The 14407-nt window shown below is 47.3% G+C and overlaps 1 protein-coding gene across 6 annotated transcripts in view; it reads left to right on the forward strand.

The window, feature by feature from the left end:
- Positions 1-6889, forward strand: part of UBR4 (ubiquitin protein ligase E3 component n-recognin 4) — a 74969-nt gene extending 68080 nt beyond the window's left edge. For 5 of the 6 annotated variants that reach the window (XM_065038042.1, XM_065038044.1, XM_065038045.1 and 2 more), the window contains 4 exons: positions 1382-1606; positions 4959-5049; positions 5624-5786; positions 6471-6889. In XM_065038042.1, coding sequence (XP_064894114.1) covers positions 1382-1606; positions 4959-5049; positions 5624-5786; positions 6471-6535 — 544 coding nt within the window. In that variant the 3' untranslated portion in view covers positions 6536-6889. The remainder of the gene's footprint in view (positions 1-1381; positions 1607-4958; positions 5050-5623; positions 5787-6470) is intronic. The other variant, XM_065038043.1, reaches the window with a different exon arrangement.
- The last annotated feature ends 7518 nt before the right edge of the window (positions 6890-14407 follow it).

Below are 14407 nucleotides of genomic sequence, written 5' to 3' on the forward strand. Positions count from 1 at the left end.
ACCCTGGTACCATTTTATCCAATATTAAAATAGCAAAATCAGTTTTGTTTCCTGTTTTGACATAGTGCAATTCTCCTGTATTGTTCAGATCCATCGGATTTCGCTGTCATTTTTAAGATTTTTTTAAAATTAGTATTATTATTATCACATTTTAGCAGCTGAAGCATTTCAGTAATATCTTATTTATACAAAGCATAAGTGTCAGGCGTGCTTTGGCTTGACACTATGTCTAAGTTTACAAATGTGTAGGCGCTATTTGTGTAGTTAGATACCAGAAAGTAATACTAATTAGAAGAGGGTATAAATGTTTGAATATATGCCTGTTCAACCAAGGTCACTCCAAATGAAGTGCAATGAAATCTCTGTCTTTCCCGCCTGGAACTAATCAACGTTTTGGCTCTAATACAATTTGTCTATTGTTTTTTAATATCTATCTCCAGATCCCTGTGCTATTGTTTTCCAAGTCCCTTGGGAGACAAATAAATGAAACTATTCTTTTCATCTCGTTAGTCTGTTTACTGGCACCACAGAGCCCAGAACCCGCTGTGCAGCTCTTGTATAAAAATGAATTATGTCGTTTCCAGACATTACTTTTTTTCTAAAGACACATTCGATATTAAATGGAGAAAATGAAGGGCTACTAGTTGGCTACCAACTGCATCATGTAGCAGATGAAAAGGTCACACAATGCTGATGCCCAGACACGGCTTTATCTGCTGAGATGCTGCTTTATATATTCCTAAGAAGGGAGAGCATTAATATATCTAACTTAAAAATCAAGGGACCTACCTGGCTGGCAGCATCTTCTGACCAGCAGAGGAATAGCCGGTGGTAAAACGTGATACATCTTCACATGGTCTCCTGTAGTGTGGAGTTTGCACCGTCAGCTCTGGAGTGTCAGGACTCCTGAAGAGGCTGGAGCTGGGGGAAAGGAAAAGAATTATATATACCAGCTTACAGTAAATACATTATCTTTTTGGGTTTGAAATTGGCCTGTATCTTCTCAGCGATTGCTTTTGCGGTAGATGAATAACATAAATCGATACTGGCTGTCAGAGCTGCAGTCACGTGCTTGGTGTCAGAGGGGAGATGGTACAACAGGAACACTGGCTGGCCTGACTCTATTTTTTCTCTAAATAAAAGGAAATATAGCTCTACAGTAGCACTGCCAGCCTTGGGGCAATGCCAAGTGCCTTGCAAACCTCTCTAATACTGTACACAGCCCTAAGAAAAAGTGATTTTGCTAGGCTTGTACGCTTTACTAGGAGCTAATATTAAGTAAACCAGTGACCGAATTTGGGAAAAGCCCCATCGTGCTAACCCAGCGCTGCTTTTTCCTCACATCACCAGAACGGCTGCTGAAGCTTTTCTTGTGTTTCAGAACTCGAGCGACGTCGAGGGAGGAGAAAAACCTGCAGAGCTTCATGGAGCACCCCAAAGAGAAGTGGGTGGAGAGTGCCTACGAGGTGGACGGGCCCCACTACTACACCGTGCTGGCGCTGCACATCTCGCCCCCCGAGAAGTGGAAAGCCATGCGAGTGGAGATCCTCAAGAGGCTCCTCGTCACCTCCCACGCGCGGGTGGTGTCACCAGGTGGAGCCAGCAGGTTTGTCACTGCCCCGGTGCTGCTCCTGTGCCTGTCACCTTAGAGCCACTGGGCAATTTATGGGGAGCTGAGGGTAGGCACAGGCATTTTGGTAAAAAAGCAGATAGTAACCGTTGAGTAGCTTTGTACTCGGTGTTACAGAGGAACGAGCCAGAGCATTCAATTCTGGGTGTTTTCTGGAGTGGATCAATCAGCTGGGCAGTGGGAATGATGTTTTTCCTAGGAATATAGTTAAAAACAGGTAAATATTATAGTAAGATGCTTGTTCCCTCTCCCCCCTCAAGTGAAACCCTGGAGTAACTTCTGGTGTGTGTGGTTTCAGAGCAGCTAGCTCGCTCTCTGCTCGCCTTACTAAAGAAGCCGTTCCTGTGCTCTTTTGATCAGTGTACCAGCTTCCTTAAATAGAAAAATAGAAATAGAAATCAAATGCCTTTGCTTTTAAAAAAGAAAAATATCAATAGCAGCTGTCAAGCACTTGAAGTACAAGAATAAGTGGCTGCGCCTGCCTAACAAAAGCACATATTTCCAGAGAAAGAAGCAGAATTCCAGTTGCTGAAAAGATCATTTTAAATAGCTGTCATAATTAGGAATAAATTCATTATTATTCTAAGTCGCCTTAAAGGGCATTCTTATTCTGATGACTTTAATTATGTGTTTGATAAAGTCATTCCATTGTAGCGGCGCACAACACAGCATGCATCAATGCTATTAAAGGCATCAAAAGTGAAAGAGCCCTTAAACAGGCTCTGGTATTGATTTCTGTGCTAGTTTCTGCTTTTCAAGCTCAGCCTGCTCCGTGTCTCCTGTTTCCACCACCCTGCCGGAGTGCTGGGAAAGGGCGTTTAACAGCAGATATTATCGTGGAGGTTCTGTTTGCTCCGACACAAGGGCGTGCAGCATTTCACGCGGCCTGCGAAAGAGTCTGGGAAAGCAAAGCCCTCGTGTGGCTTTGCTGTGGATATTTCATGTTTTTTAAAACCCTCGGTAAATGAGTCTGTTTCTTTCCCATCTTATCTCTAAGCATGTGTGTAATGAAAGCATATTGAGACGACACAGCCAGGAACTTCCAGCTAACTCCTCCAATCTGTGGAATTTCAGGGGAAAACAGAACCAGTCCTCAGGAATTATGTCAAGGTTTATTCAAGGGCTTTCTTTAATCCCTGCAGACTAAGAGAGCGCAAAGCCTTCCACTGATAATACCTCTCAGAAATAGAAATATGGCAGTTCTTATTTCCAAGCTCGCCGCTTATTTATTCTTGTGGCAAATGAGGAAGAGGGCGATGGAGTGGGAAATGCTCTGCAGAAAAGTGCCAGGACCTTGAGTTTACGAAGGAAACCAAGGTTTGCAACATCAGAGTGACACGTCTGCAGATGAAAATGAGCGTTGCACGTGGGATGCAGTTCCGCGTCCATAGGGCGGTGTGGGCTGCAGGTCAGAGAGACGGGAGGACTCGCTGCCACCGTTACTGGGGGCGATGGAGCCGCTGGAGGAACCGACAGCACATCTAGGAGCAGCTGAGGATCAGCTCGTGATCCCAAAAAGGGCCTGGAAAGCTCACATTCCCTCAGATGTAAATGAAGGCAACACATGCTGCCCGTACCCCGGGCCGTGGTGAGGTGTTTGATCCAGCTGCTCAGCTGGATTAGTTGGTATAAGACAGTTTTGAGGAGAATCCAGCCAAAAATGTTCTCTGTGCCAGGAGCTACAGCCGTCTTGTCTACAAGACCAAAGCGGGAGATGCTCAGCACCTTCTGTGTTTTAAAACCACTTTGTATTTCAACCCCAAGATGAAATGAGTAGGAGTTCTGGGTTTGTTCTCTTTTTTTTGTAAATATAATTTACAAATTCCAAATGACTGACTCAAGCGACCGATGACCTGCTCCTTATTATTGAACCAAGAGTTGTGGCTAGAAAAATTACTTTTCAATGTAGCTTTCCTCTGGAGCTTGGGAGGAAAATATCCTTTGGATTTATTGTTCTTTTCCTTCGCTCCTGACTGCGACCTTTCTAAAATATTCATGAGAGAAGCGAGGCTCCCGAAGTGTTCGTGTCTCACTTTGTGCTGGCGATCCGTGCGCGGCTGATGAGCCCGAACCAGCTCACGTTAATGAAAACGCGGCAGCTATTACATGAAGTAGCTGTTCCAAAAGGTACCTACCAGACTTCACCCACAAGGGCCTTTTAGTTTTCAATTAAAGGAGCAGACTCCAATTAGATCAAAACCATTCGCATAAAAAGAACCTCTGTCTTGCAGTATTTGGGAGTCTAGAATTAGCCTCGCTTTAAGTTGCCGTTCTTCCCGTGGAAATTTAGTCACCTTTACTAATTGGTTTTTCTTTAAATAATTAAGCCTAGCTGCCCAAGCAGGCCGCCACCTACCAAGCCGCCTGTTTTAAGGGCAGGCATTAAAATGGAGCCTTCTAGAATAAAAGCAGCGCAATGTTCATTTTCCCCCAAGAAAACACCCAACTTGTGCGGATCGCAGCTGGGCCCGTGGTCAGACGACACCCTTTTGCTGAGTTGCATCAGCTGAACTAGCTCTGGATGCATTAAAAAGCAGCTTTTTTTCCCCCAAAGCTTTGAAGAGGCAAGCAGGAAGCGGCATGTGATGGAGGCAGATGTACCTGAGAAACGCATGCAAGAAAATTCCAAAGCCATTAGAGCTGCTGGCAGGACGTTCTGCCTTGCCAGGACCTGTTGGTGATTAATCCTGTAAGCGTGGGGAGCTGTTATCCCAGGACAACTCTGCACCTTCTGTAGCATTTCTCCTGCCAGATGCTCAATTTCCAAAAGCAGAATTCCTTCTTTCATAAGAACCAAGAAGATATTAATTGGAAGTTCCTCCATTTCTTCAAGGGCAGGATGTTTCCCTCAGAGTCTTTCAGAAACACTTTTGGGAGTTAGAAGCAAAAATATGTTTTCTGTCATTGATACGGACTGCGGCCGAAACCTAAATATAGTTATTTCTTCAGGAATCTGCTGTTCTCCCAGCACCGAGCATACAAATGGGGCTGTGCGTTGTTTTTCTGACTGCTGTTGACTTCCTATATAGTTGAACAGTGTGTTTCCCTCTGCGCTTGTTCTCTTCCTGTGAAACAAGGTTTTCTTGGCTAACCTGCATTGGTCACACTAGCCACAGCTGGCAAAGTGGCTCCGTGGCCATAGGAGTCATTGCACAGAAACCACGGATGCCCGGTGTTTGTTTTGTGTCCCGGCACACGCAGCAAAGCTCCCTCAGAGCCATTCCCCCTGTGTATTATTTGGCCGTTTCAACTTTCGTGCTATTCATCAACTCGGTTACCAAAGCACAGTAAAGTGATTAACCCCAAATTGATTTCATTATCTCCCTAGACTGGCAGATAAGGCGGTGAAGGAATACGCAACGTACCGCTCTGGCCTTCTCTTCTGGGCCCTCGTAGATCTCATTTACAACATGTTCAAGGTAAGAAAGAACACTGAAGTTTTTCTGTATCGCCTTGTTACCAACTACCTGCATTGAAAATAAAAGACAGGGTTTGCAGCTCCCTTCTCCAAGATCCTTCTAAACATAACATTTCACCTTGTATGAGCAGAAAGGCCACAAGAGGCTGCCTGTGCTTCTTGTACCCCTCTTAATTCGGTATCTGAGGAAATGAGAGACTCTTCCAGTTTACAGCAGTCCTGCTGTATCCTGTATTTGCTTATTTTGTCTGTTAACGGTTCACTAAAGCAAGGACATTCAGAGCTGCACCGGGGAAACAGCTGGGTAAGGAAAGAGGTGGGGGCATCCACCAGAAAGAAACCTGCCGTTTTCAAAGGTTAAATAATTAGGGTGAGAAAACACCAGCGACCTTGTTCACTTTCTGTACAGAAAGATTATAAAGTCACATATAGGGTCACTTTTTCAATGTGGCTTGTTTACGAGAGACAGGGGGCTGCAAGTCCAAGAGCAGCAGGATAAAGCGTCAGGGTTTGCAGTTATTCTTCTGAATAGTTATGTTTTTGGACTGAATTGATCCCGTTTTCCTCTCTCGTAGAAGGTGCCTACCAGTAACACAGAGGGGGGCTGGTCCTACTCTCTTGCTGAATTCATCCGACACAACGACATGCCAATACACGAAGCTGCAGACAAGGCCCTGAAAACCTTCCAGGAGGAGTTCATGCCAGTCGAAACGTTTTCCGAGTTTTTGGATGTGGCCGGTAAGCGTGCGCTTTCCCTTTTATAGGCCGTCTTATGCAACTCGTGACGGCCGCTCGCTCCAGCCGGCAGCATTCCTGCCGCCACAGCTTGTTTGGACGAGCGAGAGGAGGAGACATCGGCGCTCCAGCTACTGCACAAACAGTTGAGCATCCCCAGACAGGAAAATTTCTCTCACCTGATCCCACAGCTCCTCCCCTTGCTCTTTTAAACATACATACATCACAACTTAAGGATGTTTTTCTGGGTGTAAGTGGTTTGAAGGCTGATAAATAGATGCGACCCTGTACTAAAGGCAGAAGAGTTCCTGCTGTAGGGATTTTGGTTTCCTCAGGAGGTGCTGAAAACTCACCTGCAAAGAGGTTATTCTTAACTTGTGTCACAAATTAGTTGTGCCCCGGGCCAGTTTCTTGCTCTCCAACATACAGAGCTGCTGGGCAGCCGGCTAGCAGGGTCCCTATAGTCGCTCTGTTGCACAAGAGCGATGCTGTATGGATTTAATATACACGCTTTGGTCCCTTCTGCACACACATCCAACAAGGGTTTATCTTGGTCTTGTCCATCCTTAAAATAACGTTGCAGCTGTCATCATTAACTTCCACATGCCCTAGCGCGAATCCCTAATGTGGGGAGGAGAAACTGCTTGGCGGATCTAATTATTCTGTACTGTCTTCTTTTGTTTAAAGGACTCTTGTCAGAAATCAGTGATCCCGACAGCTTCCTCAAGGATCTTTTGAACTCCATCCCCTGAGCCGCCAGCACACAGAAGCGTTGGGCAGACTACACTAGCTTGCCTTCCACCCCTTTGTGTTCCTCCTCGTGCAGTCTGTCCCTTCCCTGAGGAGTGCTGCAGTTTGGTTTCTCTTTTTTTTATTTTATTTTATTTTGTTTTATTTTATTTTATTTTCTACATTTTTTTTTTTTCCCCTTCTTGGAGTGTTTTGGAATTTAGATTTGTTTTATCCTGTATTTCAGTGTTCTATCTGTAAAGCCTTGTGTATTCAAGCTGGTTGAAAGAACTTGTACAGAAAGGAATCCAAACCAGTAAATCTTAATGCTTTAGTGTTCACCTCTTTGAAGTTCAATAAACCGAACAAATGGGTAAGATGGGTTTGACGAGTACTTTAACCATGCAGTAGCCTAAATGCCAAGTTCTTTCTCATCTTTTCTTGCAGAGCTCCTTCTCTCGGGGCTCAGAGCTGCCGCTCTTTCCGGCCCGTAGTTTGGACAAGGAGACAGAGGAAACAAAGAGTCTCATAGTAAGGAAGGCGGCAGTGACGCTGTCCTTACTGATCCCATGTGCAGAGCAGGTTTCCCCTTGTGGGACATGCGCCTTAGAGACTCGGGGACTCCCCGGCGCTTCGCATTGCCCCTCTCCAAGGCATGTTGCATCTCACGGTGTCTTTCCTGGCTTGACTCTCACCGAGGCTGTATCCAAAGCAAGAGCGCGCGGCGTCGCCTCCGGTCGATTGGTACCGACGGTGACTTTACCTCTCAGAGGGATGCTCCTCGCATCGAATTTCTTTTCTCTCTCTGGTAATACTTTCAGCTTCAGCAAAATGCATGGAAAATAGACGCTGCACACTTCTTGAGCCGGCCACTTGCCCTTTCGATGGCTTTTTTTTCGGTGTGCATGCCCTGACCTGAAGCCAGGTACCTGCTTTGAATACAGCCTTGCCCTTCCTCGCCCAGCTGTGCATGCTCTTAACTTCCCTTTGCCACCGGTTCTGTTCTCCTGTAACCCAACTGACACGTGGTGAAGTTGGAATCTAATAAAGCTTTCCCTGTCCTCCTCGTCTCTGTTTCAACTTGTATTTCCGCAATCCTAACACAGCCCCATCCCATAAATAATAATTGGTTTAGAGGCTGAATAACTCGGCAACCTATTTGATGCCTTTTGTTAGCGTTGAGCACGCATTATGATTTGGCAATTAGCAATCGGGTGAAGGCGCGGTGTTTTTCTTCTCGCCTCCGCGGGTGCTTATGTCACTCCTGGCAGTCGATTTGGTTCTGGGGAGGAGCACAGAATAGCGAATCACCTCGAGAAGTTTGGTTAGCGAGGCACTCGAGAACATGTCAGCGGGCAGCTTTGTTGGCTGGGTGAATCTGTCTTGCCTTACGAAGGACGGGGGCTAATGCGTGGAGTTTGTTCTTCTTTAGTACAGCGATATTTAACCTTTTATTTAGCCTTTTAGCCACATAAAAGAGAAAAACACGCCTCATTTTAAAAGCACTGTAAAGTCAAACCTAACAGTCTTCTCTCCAAATAAGCAGCTGTAATACCCCTACGGGTGGACGCGCCAGCCTTGCTCACCGATACCGGCGCAAGGCAGCTTGGGCGATACTAAAAACCCTTTGTGAGCAAATGACCCTTCAGATCAGTGCGATTCATGAAAGCAGCAGCCAGCAGGTAACAAGAAACCAGGTTTTTATGACTCTGCTTCCAAAGCTTTGCGCCGTACAAGAGACTTCAGGTGCAAGACTGAAACCCCACCGCGTTTGGACTTTGTTGTTTGCGTAAGACTGATTGATTAAGCTCCGGACAAGAATTATTAACATATTTTGGAAAGCTGGGGAGGAATACTTGGCTGCCTTGCTACCTAATTATTGTTTTTTCACAGAAAAATACATCTTTTCAGCCATGGAGTCAGCGTGCCAGGCAGTCCCGCAGCTTTTCCTCCACAGCTGTTGCCTCACTGCCACAAGGGAGGGTGTTACAAGTACTTGTGCAGTACCTTTCCTCAGCCTACCTGACCAGGTAACTCCAGCGTAGCTCCAGTTTTTGCTGATGCAAATCCCAGCCTAGCTCCCTTTATGCTCGCACAGGTCTCTTGCGAAAACAGGCCCTGCTGTTGCACAAACTGGTAAAGTTTACACCAGCAAAATGGTCCTTTTTCTACCCGCGCAGTTGGATCGGCAGATCCTTAAGCTTCCCAGGAGCAGAACGCGACCGCCGTTTGTTCACCAATGTCGTTAGAGCTGCAAGGAAGCGGGATCTTAAAAGGAGGTCATAAACCGCACAGTTGCAATAAACTACTCAGAGCTGTTCTGGAGCGTTTTGCAAAGACCCAGAGATGTATTTTGGAAAATAAAGCGCAGCGTATCGAGTGTGTCCCTGCCCGGAGCACGAGGGGTCTGTGATTTATGGAGAAGGCAGATTTGAAAAGAAGGTGGAAACAGCGTGGTAGCACTTCTGCGGAGCAGAATAGCTTGGGAGGGCCTGAAGTTGAACAAAAACAAGCCCAGAGGAGCTAGAGGGGGGTGAGAACAAAAGGAAAGTGTTTTGGCGAGTTTCAGCTGACACAGGCCACACACGGAGGCTCAGACCTCTGCGGGACGCACAAAGGGGATGCCCTCCAGGCTGCACGATCCCCCGCGCGCTGGGGAAGTCGGCAAAGACTTTTGGGGAAGCATGTTACTTAAATTAGAAGTAAGAGAGGAGCGAGACTGGGGAAAAAACGCATCAACACAAGTTAAACAACTCAAACTGATGGACCAAAGCACGAGCTGAACAAAGAGTCAACCCTCTCTCCAAAATAAAACCCCGGTTTATTTGCAAAAGGCATTTTTTGAGGAAGAAAATCCTTTGCGATGCACGAGAGCCTGTGTGACCTCCGCGACTGCTTGAACCTGACTCCGTGGGCAAGAGCTTCACCGAGATGATCTGATGTCCCAGCAATGGCCGTTCACACTGGGTCAAACCCTGGTAATTGCTTATTAATTAATCTTGGGAATGACACCTCCTGAAGAGAACAAAGCGCCAGCCTTGCCCTGGGCTTTGGCAGGTCTGCGCCGGGCTCTCGCAACTACTGCAGATGAAAAGGTCCCTGGGAGCCTGAATTAATTCGTTGTTGCTGCTTCAATTGCACAAACCCATCGGGCAGGTGGTACCTGAACAAAACAGCCTGTTCGGTGAAGATGGGAAGCCCTTGGCCTTCCACTTTGTATTTCATGATGGTTTCCTTTGTTCCACTGCCTCCTCCCTTCGTAATTCCATTTTTCAAGCCAAGCAAATGTCCTCCTGGAAGCTTTGCATGGCTGGGTGCTCTGTTGGGATGAGCAGCCTTCCTCCCGCTCCTCTGCCCCGCTGCCGGTGCTTCTGACTTGTTCTCCGTCCAAGTTTCTCTCCGGTGTTTTGTCTCCTCCTGCAATTGCCTGGAAGTATTTTCCAACAAGCCGTGGATTAGAGCTGCTGAGCATAAACACGCTGTGAGCTGCAACGTTTCGATGCCATAAAAGATTCCCTGGACTTTTTCCGATGTAGGAAAAGTGATTTATCTCCCCGGACACGTGTCCGCGCAGCTTGTTTTTCAGGCGGGGGAAGGACACGTGGATCACGTGTGTTCAGCAAGACCGCGGTGGAGCCTCAGTTATGTGGGTACGTCTCAGGCTTGCAGTTTGCCACACAAAAATTAGGAGCGAGAAGCCTCTTTTCCCTTTGTCCAAAGGTTTTGGGGAGCCTTTCTATGTATGAGCACACACAGTACTCAAGTTTTCCTCTGTATTGCACAGCAAAAAGCTTTTTCATACAAAAACATTGCCTGTTTCTGCCCAGACGATGCTGAGACATTGCTCAAGGAGCTTACGGCACAGAATCAAGACACCAGACGTCCCTCTGACCGCTGAACCACGTGAAAATGACAGTGGGCACATCTGCCTTTGACAATAAAGCCAGATCTTCAGCAAAATTCCTTCCCTGCCTCAGCTTTGCTTATCACACCAGCCCTGTTTTCGATTCAGGGCTTATTCCTTACCTATTTATGCCACATTGAGCTCAAGAACTGGATGGAAAGAGTACAAAAAGCACTGAGTCCACATTCCCAAATTGCCTTTAAATTCACAAATGAAACCAGGCAAGTCTTCAGCTGCCACCCTGCGGATCTCCGGAGACCTCCTGTGGTCACACGAGCTGATTTAGAGCCACCCCTTGGGTCTTGTTCCTGCTCCCTGGCCACCTCCAGATAAGAAAACCAAGACTGGCCTTGGCTTGTTTGCTGCGCGTCGCTGGGGCCGCGTTATCACCCCGGGCAGGGGTGATTCACAGCTCACACGTACGGGATCGAGGGCACGTGGAAAAACAAGCTGCACAGATTGCAGGGACCGCTGCAAACGACGCTGGGGTGAATCGAGTATAAAAAATAATGACTAAACCCCCATTTGCAGATTTTTGGGGGCAGGATTGATCCAGCTCATTCACATGGTCTGCTCGGCTCAGGGAGGAACTGGCGGCTTTATCCCTTTATCAAAACCTCAGAGATCGGCAAAGACCCCTCTCTCCCTCCCGAAGGGGATACGTGCTGGTAGGAAGAGATGCTTTTTAGTTAAACTAAAATGGTACAAACGATAAATTGAGGGGAGGTCCTTGTGTGGCATTTTAACACTGAGATCCAAGGCAGGTCGGGGGGCCCAGGCATCACCCCCCAAAACGCAGCATCCTCAGAGGCCGGGATGGGGACCATGGCTTTCAGCCCACCGAGGTGTTTCAGAGGTCCAGCCGCTGCTTCTCAAATGATTTTGTTTATATTCAGAATGCTTGTTAAGCCTTTATTAGAGCAGGATAATCCCGTGTGCTGTGCTATTCCCTCCATCCAGGCTCTGTTGCTACAGGTCCCGGATTTGAAGTGGGAGTTACAATCTCTCTCCAAATCTCCTGCCCCGTGATGATTTTTCCCTTTGTCCCTGGGATCCTGGGAGGGATCGGACACATTCCCCATTGCCAAATTCCTGCCGCCGAGCTTCCTGCCCCTTCCTACATCAACCCTGGAGCATCGGGCACCTCGCGATGGATTTCCCACTCCAGAAACAGCAGGGGCTTCTTTCTGGAAATGTGCCACCGCCCTGACACTCCTCTGCCTGACTCAGCCTGTTCCCTTCCCTTGTAAAATAGAATAGAATAGAGTAGAAACCACTTTTAGGTGAATCATAACCCAGCCTGAGCTGCGGGTGGACTGCAGCCAAAGCTGGTGCAACCCTCAGTGACCTGCGAATGTCCGGGGAGGGTCCCGGGGCCACAGGAGAAATAGTTTTGATGGGGAGAAGCCAGATCTGGTTTGGGGGTGACTGTGATTAACCCCAACCTGCTTCTCAGGAGAAATAAAGTGATTATTTTTTTTTGCATTAGTCTTATGCAGGATAACACCCTCCCTACAGCCTTGCTTTGCTGGGGAAGATGTATGATAGTGAGAAGGGCAGCTAGTAAGCAGAAATTGCAAAAATTAAGTTGTTTGTGGTTTAAGTTTGGTTTTGGTATATGAAGAGAGGCTGGGTTTTTTTTAAAAATATATAGAAATATCAAGAACATCATGTTTAGCCTTGGCTGGTCTTGCTAATGATGTTGAGTCCGGCATCTTCTGCATCTTTGAGGAAGGTGGGAGAGGAATAAAGGAGATGGTTTAATTTGGGGAAGGAGGTGGAGGGCAGGCCAGCCGGGGACACCTGCTTATTAATGGACTGTCGGGCTCGAATTGTTTAGATGTAGAGATTTTTATCATGATGATAACCCCAATAATTACTGCTATTAACAATAATCCCGCCGAGTGCTTGTTCTTTCCCAAGCGTTGTGGCAACAGGACCTCAGTCACCCTTGGTGCATGTCCTGGGGGTAAGTCAGTGCTGTCCTCACCTGAGATGGGAAAACTGGGATGGGAAAGGGCTCGGGGTGCTCTGGGAAAGGCTAAAATCCTCTGGGCTTCGAGCACAAATTACAGCAATGAAAGCCAAACCCAGCGCCCCAGGACAGCACGTGTGTCCTGCCGATAAAACCTCCTTTTCAACCCCCGATGGGTGTTGGTGACGTCTCGCATTGGTGTCTCTGGTTCTATGTGTCGTGTTGCCGCTTGTCACATCGTCCCATCCGCTGAGAATCTGCAGGACACCCCCCGAGCTGCTCTTCAGGTGTTTAATCCCTGCAGCTTCTCCCAAGCCATTTTGTTTTATTTTATTTAATGAGCAAATACGAGCGTGTTCTAAACCCAGCACCGTCCTTTAATTATTCTTAATATTTGATGACAAAAAACCTAATTCCTAAATGATGAGGTCAGACATTAAAGGCCCATCTCCAGCGTGCCGGGTCATTACTGTTTCTCTTCCCTCGGTCCGTATTTTGCCCGCTGTCAGCACGTTTGCCATAACGAGCTCGGTGACTGCACCGGCTGGCGCAGCCCACAGGTATTTCCCAGCCATAGGGCTGCGTTAGGGGCTGGGAATCATCGCAAACTGGGTGTCGAGCTGTCGAGGAGCTCCACCCGAGCACCTCTCCCTCGGGAACACCCCAGAACGTTGGGAAACGCGACAGGGAGCTGCTTCGGCTCTTTGACTCACGCCGCTGACATCGGGTTTTCTTGCGGCCGCCACGAGCGTCCCCACGGGGTCACGATGGGAGAGCAGGGTGGTCCAGGTTTTGCTTCACCTTGTGTTGTGCAAAACACGTCAGGCTGGAAAACCTCACGGTAAATGAGTGAAAACACTCAGGTTTCTGGAAAAGAGATGTAAAGATATTAATATATCCTAATAACAGTGTTCTGTGCTCTGAGCCTTGAATGCTGCTCAGCCCATCGTGGGTTACAATGTGTTGGGGAACAGTGGGAAAACAAATCGTATCATATCTGTTCCCAAAAGATAATTCTTTGAAAGGTGATTATTTCTATGTTGAAGAAAGACATTTCACCTGTGTGTTTCATCTTACAAAATCTGACACTTGCCTCCGATAACTGCCCCTGAAAGTATTTATTTATTGAGCTGTTTTATCTGCAAAACAGTGGACAATTTTTCTTGTTAAGTGTGATACCTGATAAAAAGTTTAGGAGGATTTGAAATGTGATCCATGGCCAGAAGCTCTTCTATACGCATTGAAAAAACCACATTTAAATTAACAAGGCCAGAATCGTCCTGCAGAATGAAAAGCTTCGCCACGATGGGATTGAAACTGCGCTTGGCCATGCACGAATTAACGATGCAGCCTCCCGCAATTAGCCCTGACGAGGTGCCAAAGCAATCGCCATGCCCTAAAACACACCTGCGGCGGCCTGTACGGGCTTATCGATGCATATTTGCCGCTCTACTCAATACAGATGCAAATATTTGGTTACTAAGGAAGCACCGAACATTGCCACAGTCTCCGAGGAAATCCGACGGCGTGTCTCGGCCGCGCCGGGTTAGTGGATGCTTCGCAGCATCCTTATCTCTCACTGCATCCCTGTCTCCTGAGTTCACCCACCTTTTTGGGTTGCACCTGGTGCAGAAGCTTTTGTTTCCAAAATATTTACGCCATCTCCATAGAGATCACCCCCAGGTGAGAGGAGATGGGCAGGCGCTGGAGTCAACCAGCCAGGTCCATCCTTTGCGTCCCCAACTCTGCTCTTGGGCTGTGTGAGCAACATCCCTCTTTTTGGCTTTTTACGGTGCTGACGCACATCAAACCACCCGAATGTGGCAAAATGAGATTGTTTTTTAGCTCTGAAAAAGCAACTGGAGCAAAGGAATCGACCTGCAATGGGAGAAGGTGCTGGATTCTGCAGCAGCTCCTATTTCACGTGAGCCGATAGGACTCATAGAAAATATATTGGAGGAAAAACGCAACAGTTAAGAGGTGGAGAAACCTCCTTTAAAGGCAATAAGTAACCTG

Source organism: Columba livia, chromosome 21 (genome assembly GCF_036013475.1).
Source record: "Columba livia isolate bColLiv1 breed racing homer chromosome 21, bColLiv1.pat.W.v2, whole genome shotgun sequence".
Taxonomy (NCBI): Eukaryota; Metazoa; Chordata; class Aves; order Columbiformes; family Columbidae; genus Columba; species Columba livia.